General features: G+C 33.9%; 2 protein-coding genes across 3 annotated transcripts in view; one reads left to right on the forward strand and one right to left on the reverse strand.

Annotated features, from left to right (window-relative positions):
- Zip48C (Zinc/iron regulated transporter-related protein 48C) overlaps nt 1-12,413 on the reverse strand; it is a 488,892-nt gene extending 476,479 nt beyond the window's left edge. The window contains exons 1-2 of the mRNA XM_081750554.1: nt 12,068-12,413; nt 5,965-6,199 (exon numbers count right to left, since the gene is read on the reverse strand). Of these exons, the coding sequence (XP_081606680.1) occupies nt 5,965-6,199; nt 12,068-12,175 (343 nt within the window). The 5' untranslated portion in view covers nt 12,176-12,413. The remainder of the gene's footprint in view (nt 1-5,964; nt 6,200-12,067) is intronic.
- A 1,921-nt stretch (nt 12,414-14,334) lies between these two features.
- The window catches only part of LOC145680236 (putative Golgi apparatus membrane protein-like protein CG5021), a 30,601-nt gene continuing 23,496 nt past the window's right edge, over nt 14,335-21,439 (forward strand). For both annotated transcript variants that reach the window (XM_081750556.1, XM_081750557.1), the window contains exon 1: nt 14,335-14,421. In XM_081750556.1, coding sequence (XP_081606682.1) covers nt 14,407-14,421 — 15 coding nt within the window. In that variant the 5' untranslated portion in view covers nt 14,335-14,406. The remainder of the gene's footprint in view (nt 14,422-21,439) is intronic.

The following is a 21,439-nucleotide window of genomic DNA, read 5'->3' on the forward strand; positions in this document are numbered from 1 at the left end:
TCGACTCTGGCTCTGCAACTTGAACAACCTCACTTAACCAGCAGAAAGATGTTACTGTGCACTCAGTCCCTATGGTTCTCGACAGCCTTTCAATACAACAATATGCTGCCGTAAATAAAAGCACGTTGCTGACTGTATAAAATCTTTTTCTTCTGCCGCGCGTCCCGCCTCAATTCACTGCATAAATCAACTAGCATTTGCTAATTCTTTTTTATTTTAAACAAGTCAGTTCTTGTCCCCAGTCTAGGCGTATAAGTCTTGTTAAGTTTTTAAAATAAGCAAGGAAAAATGCTGAGGTAAAACACGAAAACAATGAAACATAATTATAAAGCGTATACATTAATTGTCGGGTTGCTATTTATTCATTTGCAATTTCTGGGAATAATAAGTTATTACTTTGTATTAACTATTAGGTTTGCACATTTGGGTATTTACAAAATTCTCTCATCCAGCAACGAATAATATCACGAAAATAAAATAAACTAAATTCTCACGCCAGAAAGCGAGCAAAGAACATTGCAAGTGAAACAAGTCAATCATTGCAAATTCGTAGATTCACAATCCTGAAAGGCGTCTTACGGTTATTGACAGACGAAAACTAATTGCTTAATATTTATGTTTAGCATTAAAGCATTAGTTTAACGTTCCACAAACGAAATAGTAATTATTGAATTAGTGATGTAAGAACGAAAGGAATGTAAAATAGAAGAAGAAACAGAAGAACCACCCACTCGATGTTTATTTACCACAAAACCCATATCGCACACCCATGATTTGAACGCAGGAACTTTGGCTCCAAAAGTGAACGCTCTACCGACTACGCCACCGAATTTAAGTTAGTATCAACATGTATAATACTTCAAACCTGCAACCTGAAATATGACTGATTACTTAGATTAGTTTCCTTCATTCAATGTAACTCGTTATAATGAACCGTCAGTTAAGAAGAAACCTATTTGATTATCTAGTTCCAAACCCTAAGGATTCTGGCGAAAAACTAAGTATAGAATAACAACATACGAACATGAGGGAGATCTCACTTGCATTTTTTTTTCCTACAGGAAAAGTACGAAGATGTCAGCATTAAAACAAGAATTGCACATCATGAAACTTTGTTACTTTCACAGTAAACTGGAAATAAATTATTATTATTTTACCATAAATTGAATCGCAAATTCTGTCTTTTTCTTCTTCTTTAATTTCATTCCGAAGTCTTAAGTACTTTTTTAAAAATCTTTTTTTTTTTTTTTTTTTTTTTTTTTTGCGTATTTTGGAGGGATGTTAGCGGGGTGTCCCCATGGGGGCACACCAACCAGTTTCTGAGCCCCTCCCTCAAAAACTGCATTCCAGTTACAAAATTTTTTTACATGTCTTGTCTGAAAAAATCTTTTATAAAACTTTGAACATTTCGTACTGACACTGAAAAAGCACAGAAAAATTTGGCTCAAAGAACAAAGGAAAAAAAAAAAAAAAAGAGAGAGAGAGAGAGAGAGAGAGAAACCTTATCTTAACTCATGTACCATAAATATTGTTCGCAAATTGCTGCAGCATCATTTTTAAGTCAGAATAATTTTAAAATAAGAATTAAACAATATTTTTTAAAACTTATGAGACGAATCATCATAATTAAATTAGTATAAATGTATAATTATTGATGGAAAATGATTAAATATGTACACTCATGTCCACAATTATTGTCGCATGTCTATAAACATGTAGGAATATAATTTGATAACGAATTCGCCCGGTATTTCATATATTGGTAGTATGTGTATAATCGGCAAAGACATGTATGTGGTAAATTTCATGTCAAAAGAGCAGTAAATAAGAACAATAAAACGAAAATAAAACTTTCTTGTCCATTTAGCAACATTTTGTTTTACTCATTCTAATTTTCGTATTTATAATTCTTTTCCTATGAAATTTACCACAAATATACATTTCCCGATTATACACATAGCATAAGTAGTAAGAGTACCCTGCAAAACCATTATCAAATTATATTCTTACAAGGAGACAGTTACAGATATGCGAGAATCATTTTGGACATGAGTGTATCTATAAATATATAACAATAAATTTTGCATTAATAAGCACGCAGAATGTGCATTTTGATATCTACAGACGTATCCCATATTTAAAGACGAAGAGTTCGATGAAGTTAGTTCGGCTATCCATTGAGTATTGCCTCACTGCAACGCTGATGTGCCGAAACTCAGAAGCTCAAATACGAGTAAGCGTATTCCAAAATGCTTTCATTTGTGATAAACTACCCTCACTAAATGAGACAGAAAACTCCGATAAAATCGGAACTAGTGGGAACGAAAAAGAAAAAGAAAGAAGGTTGGAATTGCGCGTGCGTCAAAAACAATTTTCCATTGGATCATTGATCCAACTGCATTTTGTGGATGATTCACCAATATATTTCACTGGACAAGATAATGCATACAACTATAAAATGCAAGTTTGTTACACATCGTTAGTGGAAAATATAGATAAGCTTCTAAGTCTGAACTGCCAATTAAAAACAAGCACTAAATTGCATATGAAATAGTTTTAAAACTTTCATTTCACATGTTTTTAAAATCTCATTCTTAGCAAATTGTAATTCCCTGACTTCTAGCAAAATTCTCAGTTTTCTCAAATTCCCTGACTTTTCCAGGCCTGTCGCCACCCTGAGCACGTAGTCTTTGCATGTGGTGATCCAGGCATGGTTTTATGGCATATGTCTATTTGCACGGCTAACTCATGTGCAGTTCATCACGGAAAGGAAAGAAACTGAACTGTGTGGCTGTCAGTTTGGGGAAGTCTTGAATGGGAGCATCCTTGTCTTCTCAAATTACTTTCATTTATAACATTAATGTTTGATATTAGAGGGATATCTGTATGCCTCCCTTGTGTACATTGGTGTCCAGTGCCGCTGCCCCTTAGACGGATTAGAATGTCGCCAAACTAACTGAGGATTTTATTTATGATCGGTTGCAGGATAGGCAATGAAACTGATACTTCTGTGCTGACAAGTTTCGGAGGCATTTCTGTCTTGTTTCGTAAGATTCTTACATAAAAGAAAAAGAAATTCTTAACTTTACAACATTGAAAACTGAACTAGGTAAAAGAACCAATACCATTTATTGACACAATAGGAAAAAGATTCGAAAAACATCGCCAGAAGCCACTAAAAAGTAAATCATCTGCTATCATGTAGGCAGTGTTGCCAAGTCAATGGATTTTAGTTTTTATCAAGAAAGAATGAAAATGTTATATTGCTGATGTTTGGATTTAGAGGATATTTTAGGTATTCACAGCATGGAAAATAAATTTCTTTACAGTAAAAGAAACACACACACACACCAAAAATAAATAAATAAATAAATAAATAAATAAATAATAATAATAATAATAATAATCATTACCATTTAGCAATCTTAACAATTAGCAAGAAAATGTATTCCTCGTCTTTATGTGTTTCATTAATAAATTTTATATTTCCTATTTTAATTTTTTAACTTATCTAATTTTTAGTTTTCCAAGGGATCGACTTACAATCTTTGACGGGTTATAAAAGAATAAATACAACATTGTACTAGAAATTTCCCATGTGGACATTTCTGTATTATAGATAGTAATATGCTTCTTTTCCTTTTCGAGTGCTTACGCCGTATAAACGTGCATTGAACAGAGATTTTGTGTAGATGTTACTGAGAACAACACGATCTCGAACATAAACTTAACAAGAAATTATTATTTTGAAAATACTCTGTAAACGAATTATGACTGTCGCCTGCAACTGCTAAACATATGACGTAAGAGAGGGCTTTTACAATTACAGTCAGGACTGAGAGAACAGGTTGAGCATAGGAGTGGACAGAAAAAATAGGTAGAATGAAATAAAACAAGTGTTGGGGGTGTACGATTAGTCATGATCTAGTAGTAGTATATCTGTAAATCCATCAACTATCTTTTGTTTGTCTTCTACCAACACTCGAATTTTCTCTTCTTGCTCTGTGTGGTTTACTCAGAGTATGAGCACCAAACTGAGGGCGTCACAAATCATGCACAGGGTGTCTACTAAAATTCCACAATGAAATTTCGTGACCTTTTCTTTACCAAATCATAAAATTTCCTAACATTTGCAAGAGCGAATTTGGGTGCGAATTAGGCCGAATTTTCATCCATGCGATAGAAAACGTACTTTGGTTGCGATTTGGTAGCGTCTAAAGCCGATAGACATTTTTGGTGGTGAATTGTGATGTTTTATAGAACAAAATTTTCCAATCTGTACTTACATCAAAAAAAAAAAAAAAAAAAAAAAAAAAAAAAAAAAAAAAAAAAAATCGTGACCCAAAAGCTAAATTTTGTGACTTTCACGACCGTTTTCTTATTTCGTGACCTTTTCGTGATTCAGTTGGAAATTAGTGGCTATAACGAACAGTCTTAATATGCTTTGCAATCCGAGTTACACATACTCTAATTAACAACTACCACACTACGATATATTTACTGATAGATACAAGGTGTCCCACATAAAACTGGTACACCTCACGCAGCGGTTAATCATTTCTATTTAGATTTCTTGTGGGGTGAGAACTGTCTCGAAAGTTGGCTAAACTGCATTTTATCGGAAAGTTGAGTGCAGCAGTGTGTTCGTGCGTCAGTTGTTGTGAGAAGCTCGTATTGCTGAGTTGTTGCAATGTGTTGTGTTGAATCAGTGTTTTGTGTTAACAAGGAACACTTGGTACCCAAGATCCCCCGGACTTAAACATCATGTGATCTTTATTTATGGAGCACACTGAAAATCAAAGTGTATGCTGACAATCCTCACATAATAGGCGATCATAAACGGAACATTATTTGTGAAATTAACATCACACATGCAGAATTACAGCGTGTTGCTGGTTACGTCATCAAACGAGGTCAGCGATGCCTGGATGCTCACGAGCATCACTTCTAGCATCTCTTATAAACAGATAACTTTTAACGTTACTATTATCTATTCATTATTAGTTAGTTCATTGTTGTTGTTAAAGTGTTACTTGAATCTCGTGCGTGAGGCGTACCGATTTTACGTGGGACACCCTGCATTATAGGCAGGACTTGAAAAATTCACTCGTTTGCTCGCCAGTGGCGAGTACTCTTTTACATTTGGCGTGTGAAGTTCGCTCAATCAAAACATGAATTCAGGAATAAATAGCAGTAAATATTTTGGCTGGCGAGTACTTGTTGCAAGCAACATTTTTCAAGCCCTGATTATAGGGTACACCTTAATATATATCAATGTGCTGTCTCTTTACACTGGTCTTCTTCCGTGTTAGTTTATGTTCATATTTCAACTTTTTATGTTGCAGCAGTCATGGCTGCAACCGTTTCTTGCAGACTGGAACTCCTATATTTTTATCATTAACTGCTTGTGTACTGTTCTGTAAAGAGAATGAACTCAAAGAGGTCTGGCATCAAACTAGTTTCACGGAACACTTTTGACACTTCCGTTCCGAATTAGTATCTTCCACTACAATTCGAAGAAACTTTTTTTTGGGGGGGGGGGGAGTAACGGCTTTTGCTCTCAAGGTTATTTCATGACCTCTGTTCGTCATTTTTCACAATCGTTTTCGTATTTGATCTTACTGTTAAAATTTAATATACTATTTACAGCTTTTTGTACAATTTCCTTATTTGTATTCACTAAAATAATTTGACTTACGATTTGTTTCAGAGCCTTGACAAGAAGAATGCAGAGACGATATTAAACTTCAAGGTCCCGGAATTCTTTCTGCTCATTTTCATTACAATGATGAAAATATAGGTGTTCCAGTCTGCAAGAAGTAAGAAATGGTTGCATCCACGACTCTAGCCCGAGTCGAAATATCAATACAAACTAAAGCGAAAAGGATCACACGTGCAAACGTAAGCAGACTGTTGTATGTCACACCACAATTTCTTGCAAACAACAAAAACAATATGTCTTACCTAAAACAAGGTTTGGTGAACTAATTCCGAATGCAGATATGAAAAGGTCAGTTCCATAAACAAACACGGCTCCCAGGAAAAATCCTATTGCTACAGGAACGAAGGCATATTCTCCATGTTCACCGTACAACTGCGATTCTTCTGCCATCTCAATAGCTGGTGCAAGAAGAGACCAGTACGATGCTGCCGTCATTACGCCTGCAGCAAAGCCTAGACTTCCATCTAATAACTTTCGCTGCAAAGAAGCACAAGCATTCACAAATTTCGTATACATAAACAAATTGTTAGCTGTATTATCATGGACAAAATTTTAAGGAAAATTTATACATAAATACATATATTATACGCCCAACAAATGTTGAACTATGAATAGTAACTTGAGCAAACTTAGTATTATTTTACACCAAAGCAAAGGAAGAAAACATATGTCAACTTAAAATTCTCATCATTTACATCTAAATATTTTTTTAAGTTGGCTTTTATATATATATAGAAAAGGTAACATTGTTCGTAATTTTAAAAAATAAATAACTGTAATAGTGAAAATAACGCTTGCATATAATTACACACAACCCTCAAGAAGTTTTCTATTACGGGAAAACCGGGTTGGATGATTGCCTTATACCCTGAGGTAGAACGATGAAATTGTACAGTTTTAAAGGACATATCTCTGTGAGTAGAAATACAAATTTTCATATTAACAGCGAAATTCTTATTGTGTTTCTCAAGCCCCTAAACTGATTATGTGTTTCCAACCAGCGAATGTCACTAACATCGAGATCAAGAGCTGTCATCAAATTTTTGTTCCAACAAGAAAAGTTACTGAATCAAATGAATGAGGAAATCAGTGAATATTATAAAATAATAATTTAAATGCGTACAAAATATTGTGCAGTGTTTGGAAATTTGTTAGTTGCCTTTGACATTCTTTTAAAATTTCATCTTCCTCTCCCAATAAAAGTAATTTGAATTGTAATGTTAAAACTGCCAAAATGTTATATTTACTTCTAATTTAATTTTTGAAGAATTCTCTAAGCCAAAATAAGAATTCAGCTTATGTTAATGTTCAAAATTTATTAATAGAGCAACCCACATTATGCCTTATTGGTAATTTCAATCATTGTTATACGTTAATCGTGTATAATGTATAATATTTACTATACATTACATATTCTAAACATCTTGTTCTATTTATTAATATCTTATGTAAACAGTTCCTTTCATATTTAATGAACTTTCTACTTAATGTAGTTGTAAAGAGAGATGCTTTACTCGAGTCTTTTTATTATTATTATTATCATGATCATCACTTGTGTACGCCTTAGAGGTGTTATATACAGAAAGGGAAAGTAAAAGATGCCACCAAAAAATACAGAAAGTGCTCAAGTTCAAGAGATACACACAACTATATAGTGCGGAGTTCTTGTGCACTTATTGTACATTTCGATTCATCATACATAACTGCCCAGTTACACTTAGAAGAAAACTATTGTTTATTCATTGCTGGCGGAAAGTTTTCTTCTTTTCCTGTTTCTTTTCTCCACTTCAAAGGATTACACCGAAAAGTTTACAAAAATAAAATAAGCTTTTTATTGCTGCGTTGTTATGTTCTCCAATATTTTGCACTGTAAATATTGATTTTAAAGATATTCAACAACTATCCTTACATGTCCCTTCCCGCAAAACCCGGAATACCCACCTATTCCATCTTGCACGCCCTAGGTTGACAATTATACAGAGGTCTCTTATTCACCGAGTACCCAACTATTATAATAATCTAACAAGTGAGGTGAAGATTTTTTCGATCTACCCGGTGTTTGAAAAAGCAATAAAACGCGTGCTGGCTAAATAATATTACTTGTGCACTCTTTGTTAATACTATTGATGTTACTGTTGTTGTTTATTTTTTTAAATTCTCTTTCTTTTTTTTCTTTTTTTCCCGCTTGTTGACATTTCCCTGTGTAAAATGGCACAATTATGCTGTATCTGGGAATTTGTTCAATAAATTAATTAATTAATTAATTAATACGGCATGTTAAACTTGCAGTTAAACAGAATTTTCCAAGGATTCTAATAGAATTTTCCAAGAATTATACTATGTATTTTAAATTATCCTTTATGCTTTATTTTCTAAAATTATGCTTTATTATGCTATTAAAATTAGTTTCTTCTGGACCCTTAGACAAACAGAACCCTGTTCAAGGTACCAACTGTATGTGTAAATTGGTGTTATGTTTTTTATGCTTTTGGGTTGCCCTATTTATTAATCAACAAGCAGATTAAATAAGGTAAATCACTGATGAAATAAGAGGTTTTTTTTTTTTTTTTTTAAAAGATATTTTCTCAAATTGTTTTATTTAAAACATTTTCTTCAGCAAATTTAGTTCAATACTTCTTTTTGAGCTTTTTTAATTGCACTTTATTGTCAAACATTCCTTATTTCTGATGAAATTAGCGAAATTGCCAAATATCTAACGGAATATATATTAAGAACCACCGGCTTCCATTTGCAAGCACTTTTAACTACCTAATCTCAGCCCTCAAATCAGGGGTTCACACGCCTATTTCTATGGCAACGCCAACAGTAAACCATATGGAAATATAAATATATACAAGACTATGAATATAATCAGCCTATTTTCAATAATCATCGGATTTACTGATTGAATAATTTTGAAATTATTTATCCCAATTAAAGAAATCAAATATTTACAACACTATAATACTAAAATTATATAAATTTACATAATTTAGAAACATGTTTCTAAATATATGTATTTCAATGGTTAACGAAATTGGATCATTAATACCACTACGCCCACATATAAATTATGTCAAATCAACACGACCAATTAAGTGACGTAAACGAAACCTTGAATAAATATTAATATAAAAAAATTCCAACAAATTATGCTAATATTAAAAAATTAACACTACGAAAAATTTTAAAAATGGGATTTCTATAACTATAGGGTATTAAAATCAAAGACCGGAAACCAAATTGGACTTGAATTCCACATATTGAGTTCACCCTTATTACCCGGAACGCCTTATATAAAAAACCAATATTGCTTTCGAAAACAATAAAAATAAAGTTCAATTTTGTATCTTACATTCATACATATTATTGGAACTTTGAAAAACAAGTGAATGTTTTTTGTTATATATAAAGTATAGCCTGATAGACAAATTCGGAGGTCTAAGTCTACACTTAAAGGCAGCACCCAGCAATTCCCTGGTAGAACTATAGAAATGTCTAGAAAAAACCGTCAGGATGATAAATTTCTGGAATCGAATCCAGAATTTCCCCACTGAGAAGCCAGATTACCATTATTAGCTTGTCTTTTCGGTACAGGATACTTATAAGCTTAACATATTTTAGACACTAGTACATTTAATAATTGTGTGTATTGATCAAGAAAATTAAGCTTTTGTAGGATTGAAGCTCACAGTCGTAGACCGCAGTTACTTATGATAACGTTTCCTGTTCTCTACAGGAACAAATACATCTGAGACCAGCTATACACGCGTAAAAGAATTCAAATTTTCTTTTATTACTATTATTTTGAGTTTAACGTCCCACAATTATACACCGAGGCAAAAGGAGGCGGTAACGAGATGCATAATAGTGGAATGTACAAAGCGGAAGGAAACAAGGGAATTCAGAGAAAGCCCACGCATACAGTATTTGTCCACCACAAAGCCACTTGGTGCGAGCTGAGAACGAACCAGGAACCTCCCTTATCAGAGATAAGCGCCCAGCCACTGCAGTTCCTTCTATTTGTTAGATTACAAGTACTCTATAACCTAAAAAAGAAAGTTCCCGTTACTATTATATCTTGTTAGAATTTTAGTATACTGTTTCGGTAGATTTGCCTGCCTTCATCAGTATATTGGAATTCTTTATTGGATTCCATATCGAGATATTTCGAAAATTAATATACGTTTTATTAGAATTTGTGGCCCCACTTTTCGTCAATTCTGTACGCACAGAAAGTACAAAATAACATTTCATTGTGATGTGAGACAATCAGACAAGATCCCCAGTAGAATAGCACAAACACTTTATTTGGGTAAACTTTACAAGACACGCTCCAGCTGCGCATTGATAAGTAGGGCCCTTTTAAAAAGTAGAGTAGAGTAGGGTAGGGTAGGGTAGAGTAGATATAAATAAGTAGGGTAGGGGTTAGGAACGGGTTAGCTTAAGGTTAAGTAAGTTTTGATCCACTTTCATAAAATTATTACTGTGTAATTTTTCGTTTCTGAGTGAGTATACCTGCTGGAGCGGGCGTTGTAAAGTTATCCATCATTCGTTTTCATTAAACCTAAAGGGTATAACCGTGGGACGTTTAACTAAAGAACTTTAACCTATCGATGAAAGCAGGTGAATGTGCCGAAACAGTATGGGCAAATTCTAGTACACGTAGTAAGTTTAAATTATTATAAAGCATGAATTTCTGTCGTCAAACAAGAAGTTTTCCCGTTGTCTTGTATTGTGGTACCTAGATAAAATAACTATATTAAAAACAAGAAGAAAAAAAAAAGGAAAGGTAAAAGATAATTCGCGAGTCATGCTTATCTACCCACGGGTAAAATCGGATCAGCAAATCTCTAATTTTATTTTTATTATTCCTTATTGTAATAATACATGTTGGTTGCTTTACATGCCCTTAACACAGAACTCTTTTAAGAGATCAAACAGAAAAACAAATTTTATTATCACTATTACTTTAAACAAAGCAACGTATCCCAACTTTACTCGTATCATTTAATATACTGTATATTGAAACCCATCATGTATCATGATTACAGTATTAGACACTAAAGTACTTGGGGGTATTAAAAAAATAAAAGTGATCAAAGCACCAAATATATATTTATATATATATTTTTTTTTAATATTGTGAGTATTTCCAAAGGTATAATGAACAGGATATTAATACCTTGTAGGCCTATGTGCAGGCTGAAGAACTCCTTTCATTGTCAACATGGTGAATTAGTTATCTGGTAAATTCGATCAGATTTTGTGTAGATCAGGGTTAGGCACACCTAATTTTGCAAAAACTTACAGGTAAAATCAACAGTGGATGAAAACACATGTTTACAACAAACAAATGTCTGCAGGCGGTAGAAATAAGTAGTTAAGCAATACAGCTGTACCGTATATTATATTTAGAAGTGTAGGGTTAAAATGTAAAATCATTATACGTGCTATACGATGGTTAAAATAGGTTAGTGAAAATCAGAAACGTCTCTTTTTAGATATAATTTTCTGATAGCGTAGTACTTGCACCGTGTACAAAAGCTGTATTTTATGTTGTAACTGTAGCATTATTAGTATGGAACCATTACAAGCGCTATAGGAACTCACGCCACTGTGAAAACCCACGCGTTTTTACTACTCTTGCCCACACATACCGACCATTAGTAACGCGCCTTCTTCCTACGGACGCGCACTTCCATGCGAGCAAACCAAGTTCGCCTTGCACTGATTGCATGTGTCCGAACGCTGTATTCATATTTAAATCATTACAGAATTTTTGACTGTTTCTTTGGTGGTCCTCTTGAATTTCATCCATGCTACGTGAGATATTGTCATGTCAACCAGCTCAAATTATTTGAAGGACAATAGGAAAGAGTAAAAGAACTAGAGATTTTCAACAATTATTTCGAATAGTGTGTGGAAGTGTTAACTTGCACGAAGCGGGTGAATAAAAACAGAGGATGTTCAATTTGAACTCAATTAGCTTAATTTTTGGTAAAATCTTCAATTTCCAATTATTAGTACATCTTCAACCAAATATGGAACTTCCTACACATATTAACTATAATGTAACAGTAACAGGGTGCTTTTTGTTAAACCCGAAATCTCAACGAAGGTAAAATAATAAAAATATTATAATCATGCAGAAATACACGTACTATCCCATTATTTACTAATAATTATATATTAAAAAAAAAATAGTTGAACTTTTATCACACATTTGATACCTTATCTAATCAAAGCCAAGGTTATGACCACTTAACAATAATTAGCCAGATTGCAAACTGAATACTAATTACAAAAATCAATTCTAATTTTTTTTTTAAACTTTTTGCTCACCTGAGTGCCTTTAAAAACTACAACTAATGCAGCTCCAGCAGCTGTCAAACCCCAAGTTAAAAGGGTTCCTAAAGCTGCCTGAGTAATAGGTCCGTAATCCTGCAACATCTTTCCACTTACATAAAGGTAGTATTAAGATCCTTAAACAAATCAATTCTTGACTGAAATGTACGTAATAATACAACTGAATCTCTTTACTGGAATGAACATATAAAATTTTCGAGTTTCTGTTATCCTTACGTGCAAATTTTGCTCTAAAATACTAAAATCAAAATTTCCTCGATTAAAAAGGTAGCCAACTTCTGTCAACGTTTCCAATCATACTGCTATGGAGTGTTGCCAGTTATACTTTGCCAATATCCCAATTGACATATTTCTGACATGAATACTATATACAGTTTGCGCATTTTTCATTTGAAAAAGACATCCATGTATGTGAAGCAGGGGCATCATTTAGGGTGGGCAGGAGGGCAAAATTGCCCTCCCCAAGAGTTTGAGGAATACATATACTTTAATCAATTAAGCGAAGTCTGAAAATGACGCCCCTGATGTGAAGACAAAATAGCCACTCGATTTTTTTTTTTTTTTTTTTTTTTTTTTTTTTTTATCGAAACTATTCTCAGTCGTTTGTACTGAATTGTACCGTTCAAATTTCCGTTTGTGTTATCAACTGGAATAAATAATAACCGAAGAAAGTAGCGATTCTAACCTAACAGTCAAGTGAGAATTGCCACCAATCAAAATATTTCCAAATTAATTTTAAATTGCGTTTAATTAGTTCCGCTATGTTTGTGCTGTTGAGATTTCTGATCTTTCTTACCAATATTCACAATGCTAATCAAAAATTAGATGACGATGACAGTCAAGTGAAAATCGTCACACCTTCCATAATCCAAATATTCTAAAACTAGTTTCAAATTAAGGTTACACGATTGTTAATCGCTTGTGCTGAATCGTGCCGTTCAAATTTTTATTTGTGCTACCAACCGTGGTACGTAATAAACGAAATAAAGTGGCAATGCTGGGTTGATAGTCAAGTGAAATTCGCCACCATGTAAAATAATTCACAACCGATTTCAAATTACTCTTGGCTGTGCTACGTTTATGCTGGATTATGCTATCGAGTATTCATGTTTTTCTTGAATAATAATAATAATAATAATAATAATAATAATAATAATAATAATAATAATAATAATAATAATAATAATAATAATAATAATAATAATAATAATAATAATAAATGGTGGTGATGGCCTGACATCAAATGAAAATCGCCATTACTTAAAATATATTCCAAAATTTTAAAAATGTTTGAAAACGATTCTGCTACGTTTGTGCTTGATTGCCATTCACATTTTCGTTTGTGTTATGAACGAAGTAAGTAATAATGGAAATAAAGTGGCGACGCTGCTTTAACAGTAAAAGTAAAATTAACCACCAATCCAAATATTTCCAAACTAATTTCAAATTAGGCTTTAATGATTGTGCTGTGCGCACGCAATTGGGCCGTTGAATTATCGTTTGTGCTGTTAACCAGAATACATAAGTGAGAAAAAGTAACAATGATGGCTTGATAGTCAAGCCAAGTGAAAAATAGTTATTTCTCAAAATATTTCAAGTTAATTTTAAATTAGGTTTTAATAATTTTCAGTTTTGATACATATGCCGCGCAAAGAGATTGAACAGATGAAAAATACTACATGTAGCTATTATGTTGTCATCTTATGTAAGGTTAAGTATAGAGATTTTGATATATTTTTTATGACTATACAGTGCTTGCTTACTGATAAATTATAACAAGAGGAACATAGTCGGTGAACAGAAATCAGCAGCTCCCAGCGTACAAAGCTGTGGAACTGTCCCTGGCTGAGCTTTGCCACCAAATACATTGCTTAGACAGTGGACTTCTTGCCCACCAAATTTTATTCAGGCCCGGTCAGCAGTCACCGAGAAAGAAAGCAAGCTTACGAATATAATCCAAGCCCAGCTAACCAGGTCCCTTTTTCGAACTTGACCACTATATTATGAACTCTATTTCCTAGCGGATGGACTACTTGCCCAGCAAATTTGGTTTAGATCTGGTCAATAGTACCGAAAAATAAATTCCAACATACAAGCCGAGCAAAGGTGAGCTTGGCTATCAAATATGCTTCTAAGGATCGTCTGAGACCCCTACATCACCTAAAGGATAAAAGAAATTGCATGGAAGTTTGAGTTAAGCAACACTGTTAAGTTGTAGCCTGGGTTGAGGCCTTAGTTCAGATTCGTTGAGACGGGCTTTAATAACAGTCCTGGCAATATTGAATGTCTACACATTGAGAAGTGACACATCAAACATGGCGTCAGCAACGGTGAGTTGGAAGTGTAGAAACTTAGTAACTTTATAATTTTGTTAAGATTACTTAATAATTGTATTATGTGTTGTGAGTTTTCATTCTGAGGTGTGTTATGTATTTAAACGTATATGCACTTCAACCTAATAGGAAATTAAAAAGTACTATTGTATGGTCATATCTATTTTCGTTAGTAAACACTAAAATTCATAATTTAATTTTTGGGAAATTAAATAATGAAATAGGAAAAAAGTTACCCATTACTCGGTAATAAAATGTAGGGTGTAGCTCGAAAATGACCCAGCATAAAATTACAGATAAAATTACCCACAAACGCTAACGAGATTTGTTTGTCAGCTGATAAATCTGGGATCAAAATTTACTGCTCTCTGCTTCACAGATAAAGTAGTATGGACACTGTGCCTCTTTCTAAAATTATTGGGTGATGCCGTAAAGTAGATTCAGAAATGTGGAACCTAACAAACGAACTAATACTACGTTTACTTTTGGCGCTCCTCTAGAAAGAATAGTTGAAAAATTCCAAATCTTTCACTAATTTTGTTTTTATTGTCCTTTAAAAGGTTTCCGCCGGGCGACATGAAAATATCTCATGTCGCATAGATAAAAGGTAATAGTTAAGAACAGCTACTTCTCATCTCCCGTGCACGAGGATACATCTTACTGTTGCACTACCTAAACACTCTAAGTACAAGGGCAAGAATTCAGTCTATTACCTGCTTTTTAACATCCTAGATAGTCAATGAATAATTCCTGAAAGTATGGCGTTTCTCGTCCTTCCCTAAATGGGAAGTACGGCTCCTTAACTATAACCAGATAAAATTCAAGGGAGCAACCAGAATTGTTGAAAATATACAATTATTTTATGGGTAATAGTATACATGAGAACCCCCTGTCTTCCGTGCGCGAGGATACTTCATATTATATATTTATACGTTACCAAATTAAATCACTGCGTTGTCTTCATTATATGTGCTTAACATTCTATTTTTACTTTCTAGAATAAATTTTGTTGATTTCGATTCGAAAAATGTTAAATATTTTTAAATTTATATCATGATGCAGACCAAAATCCTTGTTGCATATAATGTAATGCGCTATAGCATATAAAGTACAAGGGCAAATACGTACGTTCTTTTTTATTTTCGTAAGTAAATGAAAGTGGGTTTGTTACCCCCTTTCTAAGTTCGTAGATACTCAATGAATAATCCCTAAAAGTATGAGCGTCCAGCTTCTTCTGGAACTCAGACGGTCTTACGTATACTATATCCATTTTATGATTTGTGCATAGGTGTACATACGGTTTTAGGATGTGTGGCTTGAAAACTAGTGCAAAAACACAAACCAACCTGTGGTACATAGCCACTAAAAAGCACGAACGCTATCTAACTGAGTAAGCTGGGCGAACCTGGAGAGCCCAAACGGGTGGCACGTTCGAAGGGAGCAGGGGCGTCAGCGGTGGTGGGTTTGCGAGAAAGTAGTGAAAAGAATGGGTTTTGATAGTAGTACTAGTTTCAGTTGCACTTGTCATGGTATCATGCTAGTAACACTCCAGGTGTAATCATAATATACAGGTACTGTACGCTGTACAGAAATATACCGCCTGTAGAAAACAGCATCTAAAAGTCATCTTTCATATGCACTCACTTGTTTTACCCGTCGTAAAGCACTTATAATTATTTTACACTAGTTACCCGACACATGCAAACTTAAAATGCAGCTGTATAGATGTAATTACAAGATAAACCTAGCAAGTTCTGTGCACTTCCAAGATATCACATTTATTTCGTTCCATTGTTGCTCTTACCGTGTATATTACTCGCTGAGCCATTTGACAAATATTTGAAAGTGTTTTAACAGTAAATAGTGTCCGTGTTAGCGCCACAGCTGCCCTAATTTTACCTGCCTACTTTTTGTTTGTTATGCACTGTTTACTTCGAAGTCATATTAAGATTGCATATTCGTTCTTATCCAAGACTTCCGTTCTCCTATTTATTTAAAAAAAAAAAAAAAAAGTACGGCATTACTAATGAATGGTGCTAATTAGGGGTGTTCGGAATTGGGAATTTCGTTTTTCGGAATATCGGAATTCCGAGATCCCGGAATTCTGAGATTCCGAAATTTAGTATCGTGTTCTGGATTCCGGAATTCCGATCTTCCGAAATTTCAGATCTTGTTTCGAGATTCCGAACTTGCGATATTTGCGACGAAGTTCCGGAATTCCGATTTTCCGAAATCAAATCTGTTAGAGGCTTTATATTTTAGTATAGATATGTGGGAAATACCAACAGAAAATGTTCGTTGTGTAACAACAGTAGTGCCAATATTGTAAAGGCCATTGTTGACTTGAGCGATTACCAACATTTGAGTTGTTTCGGCCATACTTTGAATATTAGAGTAAACAAAGCCCTTGAGCTACAGGGACCTTCGGAAACAGACAAATTATGAGTCAAAGCAGGAAAATGAGACATGCTCTGCAAGAAGAGTAAGATGCATTAGGCCTTCTGCGTAAAATACTTCCGTCATGCACGCCAATAAGATGATTGTTTACTTTCCTTTTGATGCTGGTAGTTTTAACACGCCAAGAAGAAATAGCAAAAGTTCTGTCTCAAACAATATATAAAAATCTTATCCTTCAGAACGAAGAAACAGAATTATTAACTATGATTATTAATTAGAATTATTAACTATTATCGTCCTTACGAATGCTTTGTGACAGTATCTCAGCAGAAACATCTGTTACAGCGTCGGACATATGGCCATCATATGAACAAATTTCAAAAGATTTTCAAGTCGAAGAATCTCAACTGATAGACGATATATCATAACAAGATGAAGCAAGTACGCAGGAAACACATCTTTCATTCTATGACTTTTTGACTGAAGAGGGAGATAGTGAACAGATCTTAGAAGCAGCCTCAAAGAAGATGAAAGAAACATGAAAATGGAAATTTTGTCTCTTCTGAAATCGTGATTCGAGAAGGATGAAAGAAGCAGAATTCTGTAGAAAATTTGTGCTTTCTTAGATCTCAGGTTTAAAGAAGATAATTTGGGTAAAAATATTGAGATAACAAAAGGTAGAGTACTGTATAAGTTGAGACTTATTCCAGCAGGAAATCCTAAAAAAGATAATCGAGGGAATGTTGGTACTAAAAGATTAGACAGTTGCCTAAAACGAAGGACATTTGGTGACAGGATAAAGAAGGCAGTCACGAACCTGTACCTAAGCCTTAGGGATGCAGATTTGGAGGAAGAGCCACTACTTTGGCGGAATAATCATTCCCACCATCTTTCAAGATTAACAAAATTAGCGAGAAAATATTTGTGTACACAAATAATCTTACCGCTGAGCATGCTGGGCAGTTAATAGTTCTGTCCATGAACAAAGCTATTGTCCCAAAAACATTTTAAAATACTATTGAATATAAGCTAAATTTTCTCATTGTTTCACATCTCTGGCTTAGTATAACAGGGGATTCATAAATCAACACGAAGTACAGAGTCCGACATAATTATTCTAACATAAACATGTTTACTAGATTTATCATTTCTATAGGTATGCAAAGAAAGTAGACAAAATTACAACTGCTGCAAAATAAATTTGAGTCTTCTACTAAATATATAAACTCATGAAAAGCATCGGATACTTATTTCCACTACCAGAAAGGATGAAAATAGTTTGTTTACATCTGGATATCAGCATTAAACAGAGAACAGCTAGTAATTAGTTATGTTCCCCTTTCTATGGATTACTACGATAATTTTTTAACATGACTGTTTTTTGTGCTGACTGCAGAGTTCATATTTCTCCACTCTGAAGAAGTTCTTTCAGATGGTCCTTACTTCTAATGTGATGTTTCCTAACACGATCTTCAAGCTCGTTCCAGATGTTCTCTGTAGGATTTAAATCTGGTGATTTGGTCGGTATCTTCAAAGTGTGAGGAGTGTTATACACCATCCAAAGCCTCATAATTTCTGCAGTATACTTTGGATCATTGTCCTGATGGAAGTAATAACCATTTCCCAATTCTAACTTCTGTGCACTCCTCTTAAGATTGTTTTCAAGAATTCTCTTGTATTCAAACTTTTCCATGATTCCATCTATGAGCACCAGTTCCCCAACGCCTGATGAAGCCATACATCCCCATACCATCACACTGTTGCCTCCATGTTTCACTGTAGCTACCATGTCCTTAGCTGTATTTGATAGCCTTCACACTGTAACACGTCCATCACCCTTGTATAAGCAGAATTTGTTTTTATCCGACCAGAGAACGTGATCCCAGAATTCTGTTGGCTTCCCCTATACAGGTTTACAAATTTTAGACTCTTTTTCTGATTCACACAATTGACATATGGTTTCCTCGTAGGAAAACTGGCATTGTAACCGGCACTATGTAAAACCCGTCCAGCTGTTGCTGTGTGCATCACAGTGCCAGAATATTGTTCAAGGCTTCCTGTAATCTCAGATGCCGGATTCTGCTTGTTTGGCTCCTGTCTCTAGTAGTAAGTTTAGAAGGAGCGGCGTATCTTGGCTTATTCACAACACTATTAATCTGTTTGAAGCGCTGAATGATGGAGAACACCATGATTTTGCTTCTGTTGACTGTATTATCAATTTCGGAGAGGGGTTTGTGCTGTTTGTACAGATTAATTACAACATTTCTCTCTTCGACTGTCGTCTCCTTACCTTTACACCTCATGTCACTTGTGAATGCTTAGCTTTACACTACAATTGCGAGCTGCTGTTGCGAGGCACAGTATGAAATCAACGACTATGTGGTGGGGGCATAAAACATGCATCCAGTCATGTGTCTACTCGTTTGGAGACGTTATGTCGTTTTATAAGTGAGACCGCAGGAGAAATATAGTAGACTCTATATATTGTGTGCTAAATACATGCATTATGATATTTTAAATATAGTTTCGGAGACACATAATGGCAACGTTTATATGTTTACAAATTCAACACTACTAAGCAAATATGATGTATGTTGTTTATAATTCATACAATGTAAATAAAGTATTAATTATATTATTCCAATACTTCTGTCGGTCTCTGTATCTGTTTTTTCTTATTTTCAAAGGTACGGTAAATTTAAGCTGTTGAGAAGGGCATAGTTACCAGTGTCATTATCACTGCATAGATGTATCTGTATATTATTCAAATAACATTCCCTTTGATTTCATAATGTTAATACATTATTTCAATATAATATTTCAATTAATATATTTAAGTTTCATAGTATTTCGTATTTAAAATGTTTGTACAGCATAACATTTTCTTAGTTTTCTAGTGTTACGTATTAAATATGCGTAATATATATTGTTATTATGTTATTTGTATAACATTTCCTTATGTTTCATCATGATAAGTACTTTTTATTTTAATTTGTAGTTAATGTACATTTCCATTCTGCCTTTTACATATGTCTTAGTAAAACTAACCAGACTGAAAAGGCTATGAAAGGATAAAAGAATTTTCAAAAGTTACATTTTGTAGTAGAAATAATTTACAGATACAATCAGGTTTAATGGCATCCATCAAATATATAGGATATTATTTCTAATTTTTAAAACATTTATTCTTTTGAAAATTGTCGCGAACATAACTATCCTCTCACGAGTCGGGATCGAAGAACTGATTGTATACATCAGAGTCCGACGAAATAAAGGTTGTTCTATAACCGCGAGTACCGTCAGAAAAGTATTAAAATGTTGTACAATGATAGTATTGGATTTGAGGTAATGTGTATTTTTTTAGTTTTTGTAAATTAATTGTAATAATGTATATTCTAATCTATGAAAGTTTATATGAAATTTATATTGCATTAACCAACATCTTTAAACATAATAAGGTATTTTTTGTTTGTTTATTTTATTGATCTTATGAACAGGTAGCCTAATTTATAAGAGTAAGAATCCGCTATTATGTAAAGCTCTGATAGAAAAAATTACAGTAGAAACTAAAATTATAGGTTTCCTTTAAATTAAAGAAATTTGAGAGGATTAACATTCTATTGATATGGCATTTCATTATTACTTTATGTTGAAAGCTAGATTGATTGTATATTTTTCCACTGCTTTTACAAATATTAAATACAGTTATTACAAATATATTACATTGTATTTCCAATCTTCCGCAGTTCAGATCTATCATATTTTTATTTCTTCTTTATATTAACGCAAAATACATTTGACATTAAGGAAAGTTTTCATTTTGTGTATTAAAAAAGGTATCATGGTATAATTGAATTAATTTTTGTGCCATGCTATCTACAAAAATTACATAATTATGGTATACCATTATGCAAAACTTACGTTATGAAAAACTATTTGCTATCAGCTAGGTACGGGACCGACTACATATGTGAGCTCCGAACCACATGTTTTCGTTGAAAAGTTGTTTTCCTAATACAAGAAAATAAAAACTAAGAAAACTATGAGGGAGAAGAGCTAGATACTTTGTCTTATAAAAATGGATGTATATTTGTTCCAGCATAATTCTGGAACACCTGAAGCAATTTCAACCAAACTTGGTACACATATGACTAAATTAACTAACTAATTCTATGGCCTATGGAACCCGGAGGTTCAATGCCGCGTTCACAAAAGCTCTCCACTGACTTCTATCCTTAGCTAACTGCATCCAGTTTCTACTTTGTATTCCAATCTCTGCGAGATCCACCTTAATATTGTCCTCCCATCTGCGCCTAGGTCTTCCTAATGGTCGTTTTCCGATTGGTCTTCCAGTCAAGATTTTGAAAGCGTTTCTACTTTCTTCCATTCTAGCTACATGACCTGCCCACCTAAGCCTCCTAGACTTGACGACCCTAACAATGTTGGGTAGACCGTATAAATTATGTAGTTCCTCGTTATGAAGTTTCCGCCATTCCCCATTCCCATTCCTCTTGGGTCCGAATATTCGTCTCACGATCTTGTTCTCAAATACTTTCAGTCTATGTTCTTCCCTCAGTGTAAGCGACCATGTTTCGCAACCATACAGAACAACAGGGAT

This window comes from Thermobia domestica, chromosome 3 (genome assembly GCF_964235325.1).
Source record: "Thermobia domestica chromosome 3, izTheDome1.hap1.1, whole genome shotgun sequence".
Classification (NCBI taxonomy): domain Eukaryota; kingdom Metazoa; phylum Arthropoda; class Insecta; order Zygentoma; family Lepismatidae; genus Thermobia; species Thermobia domestica.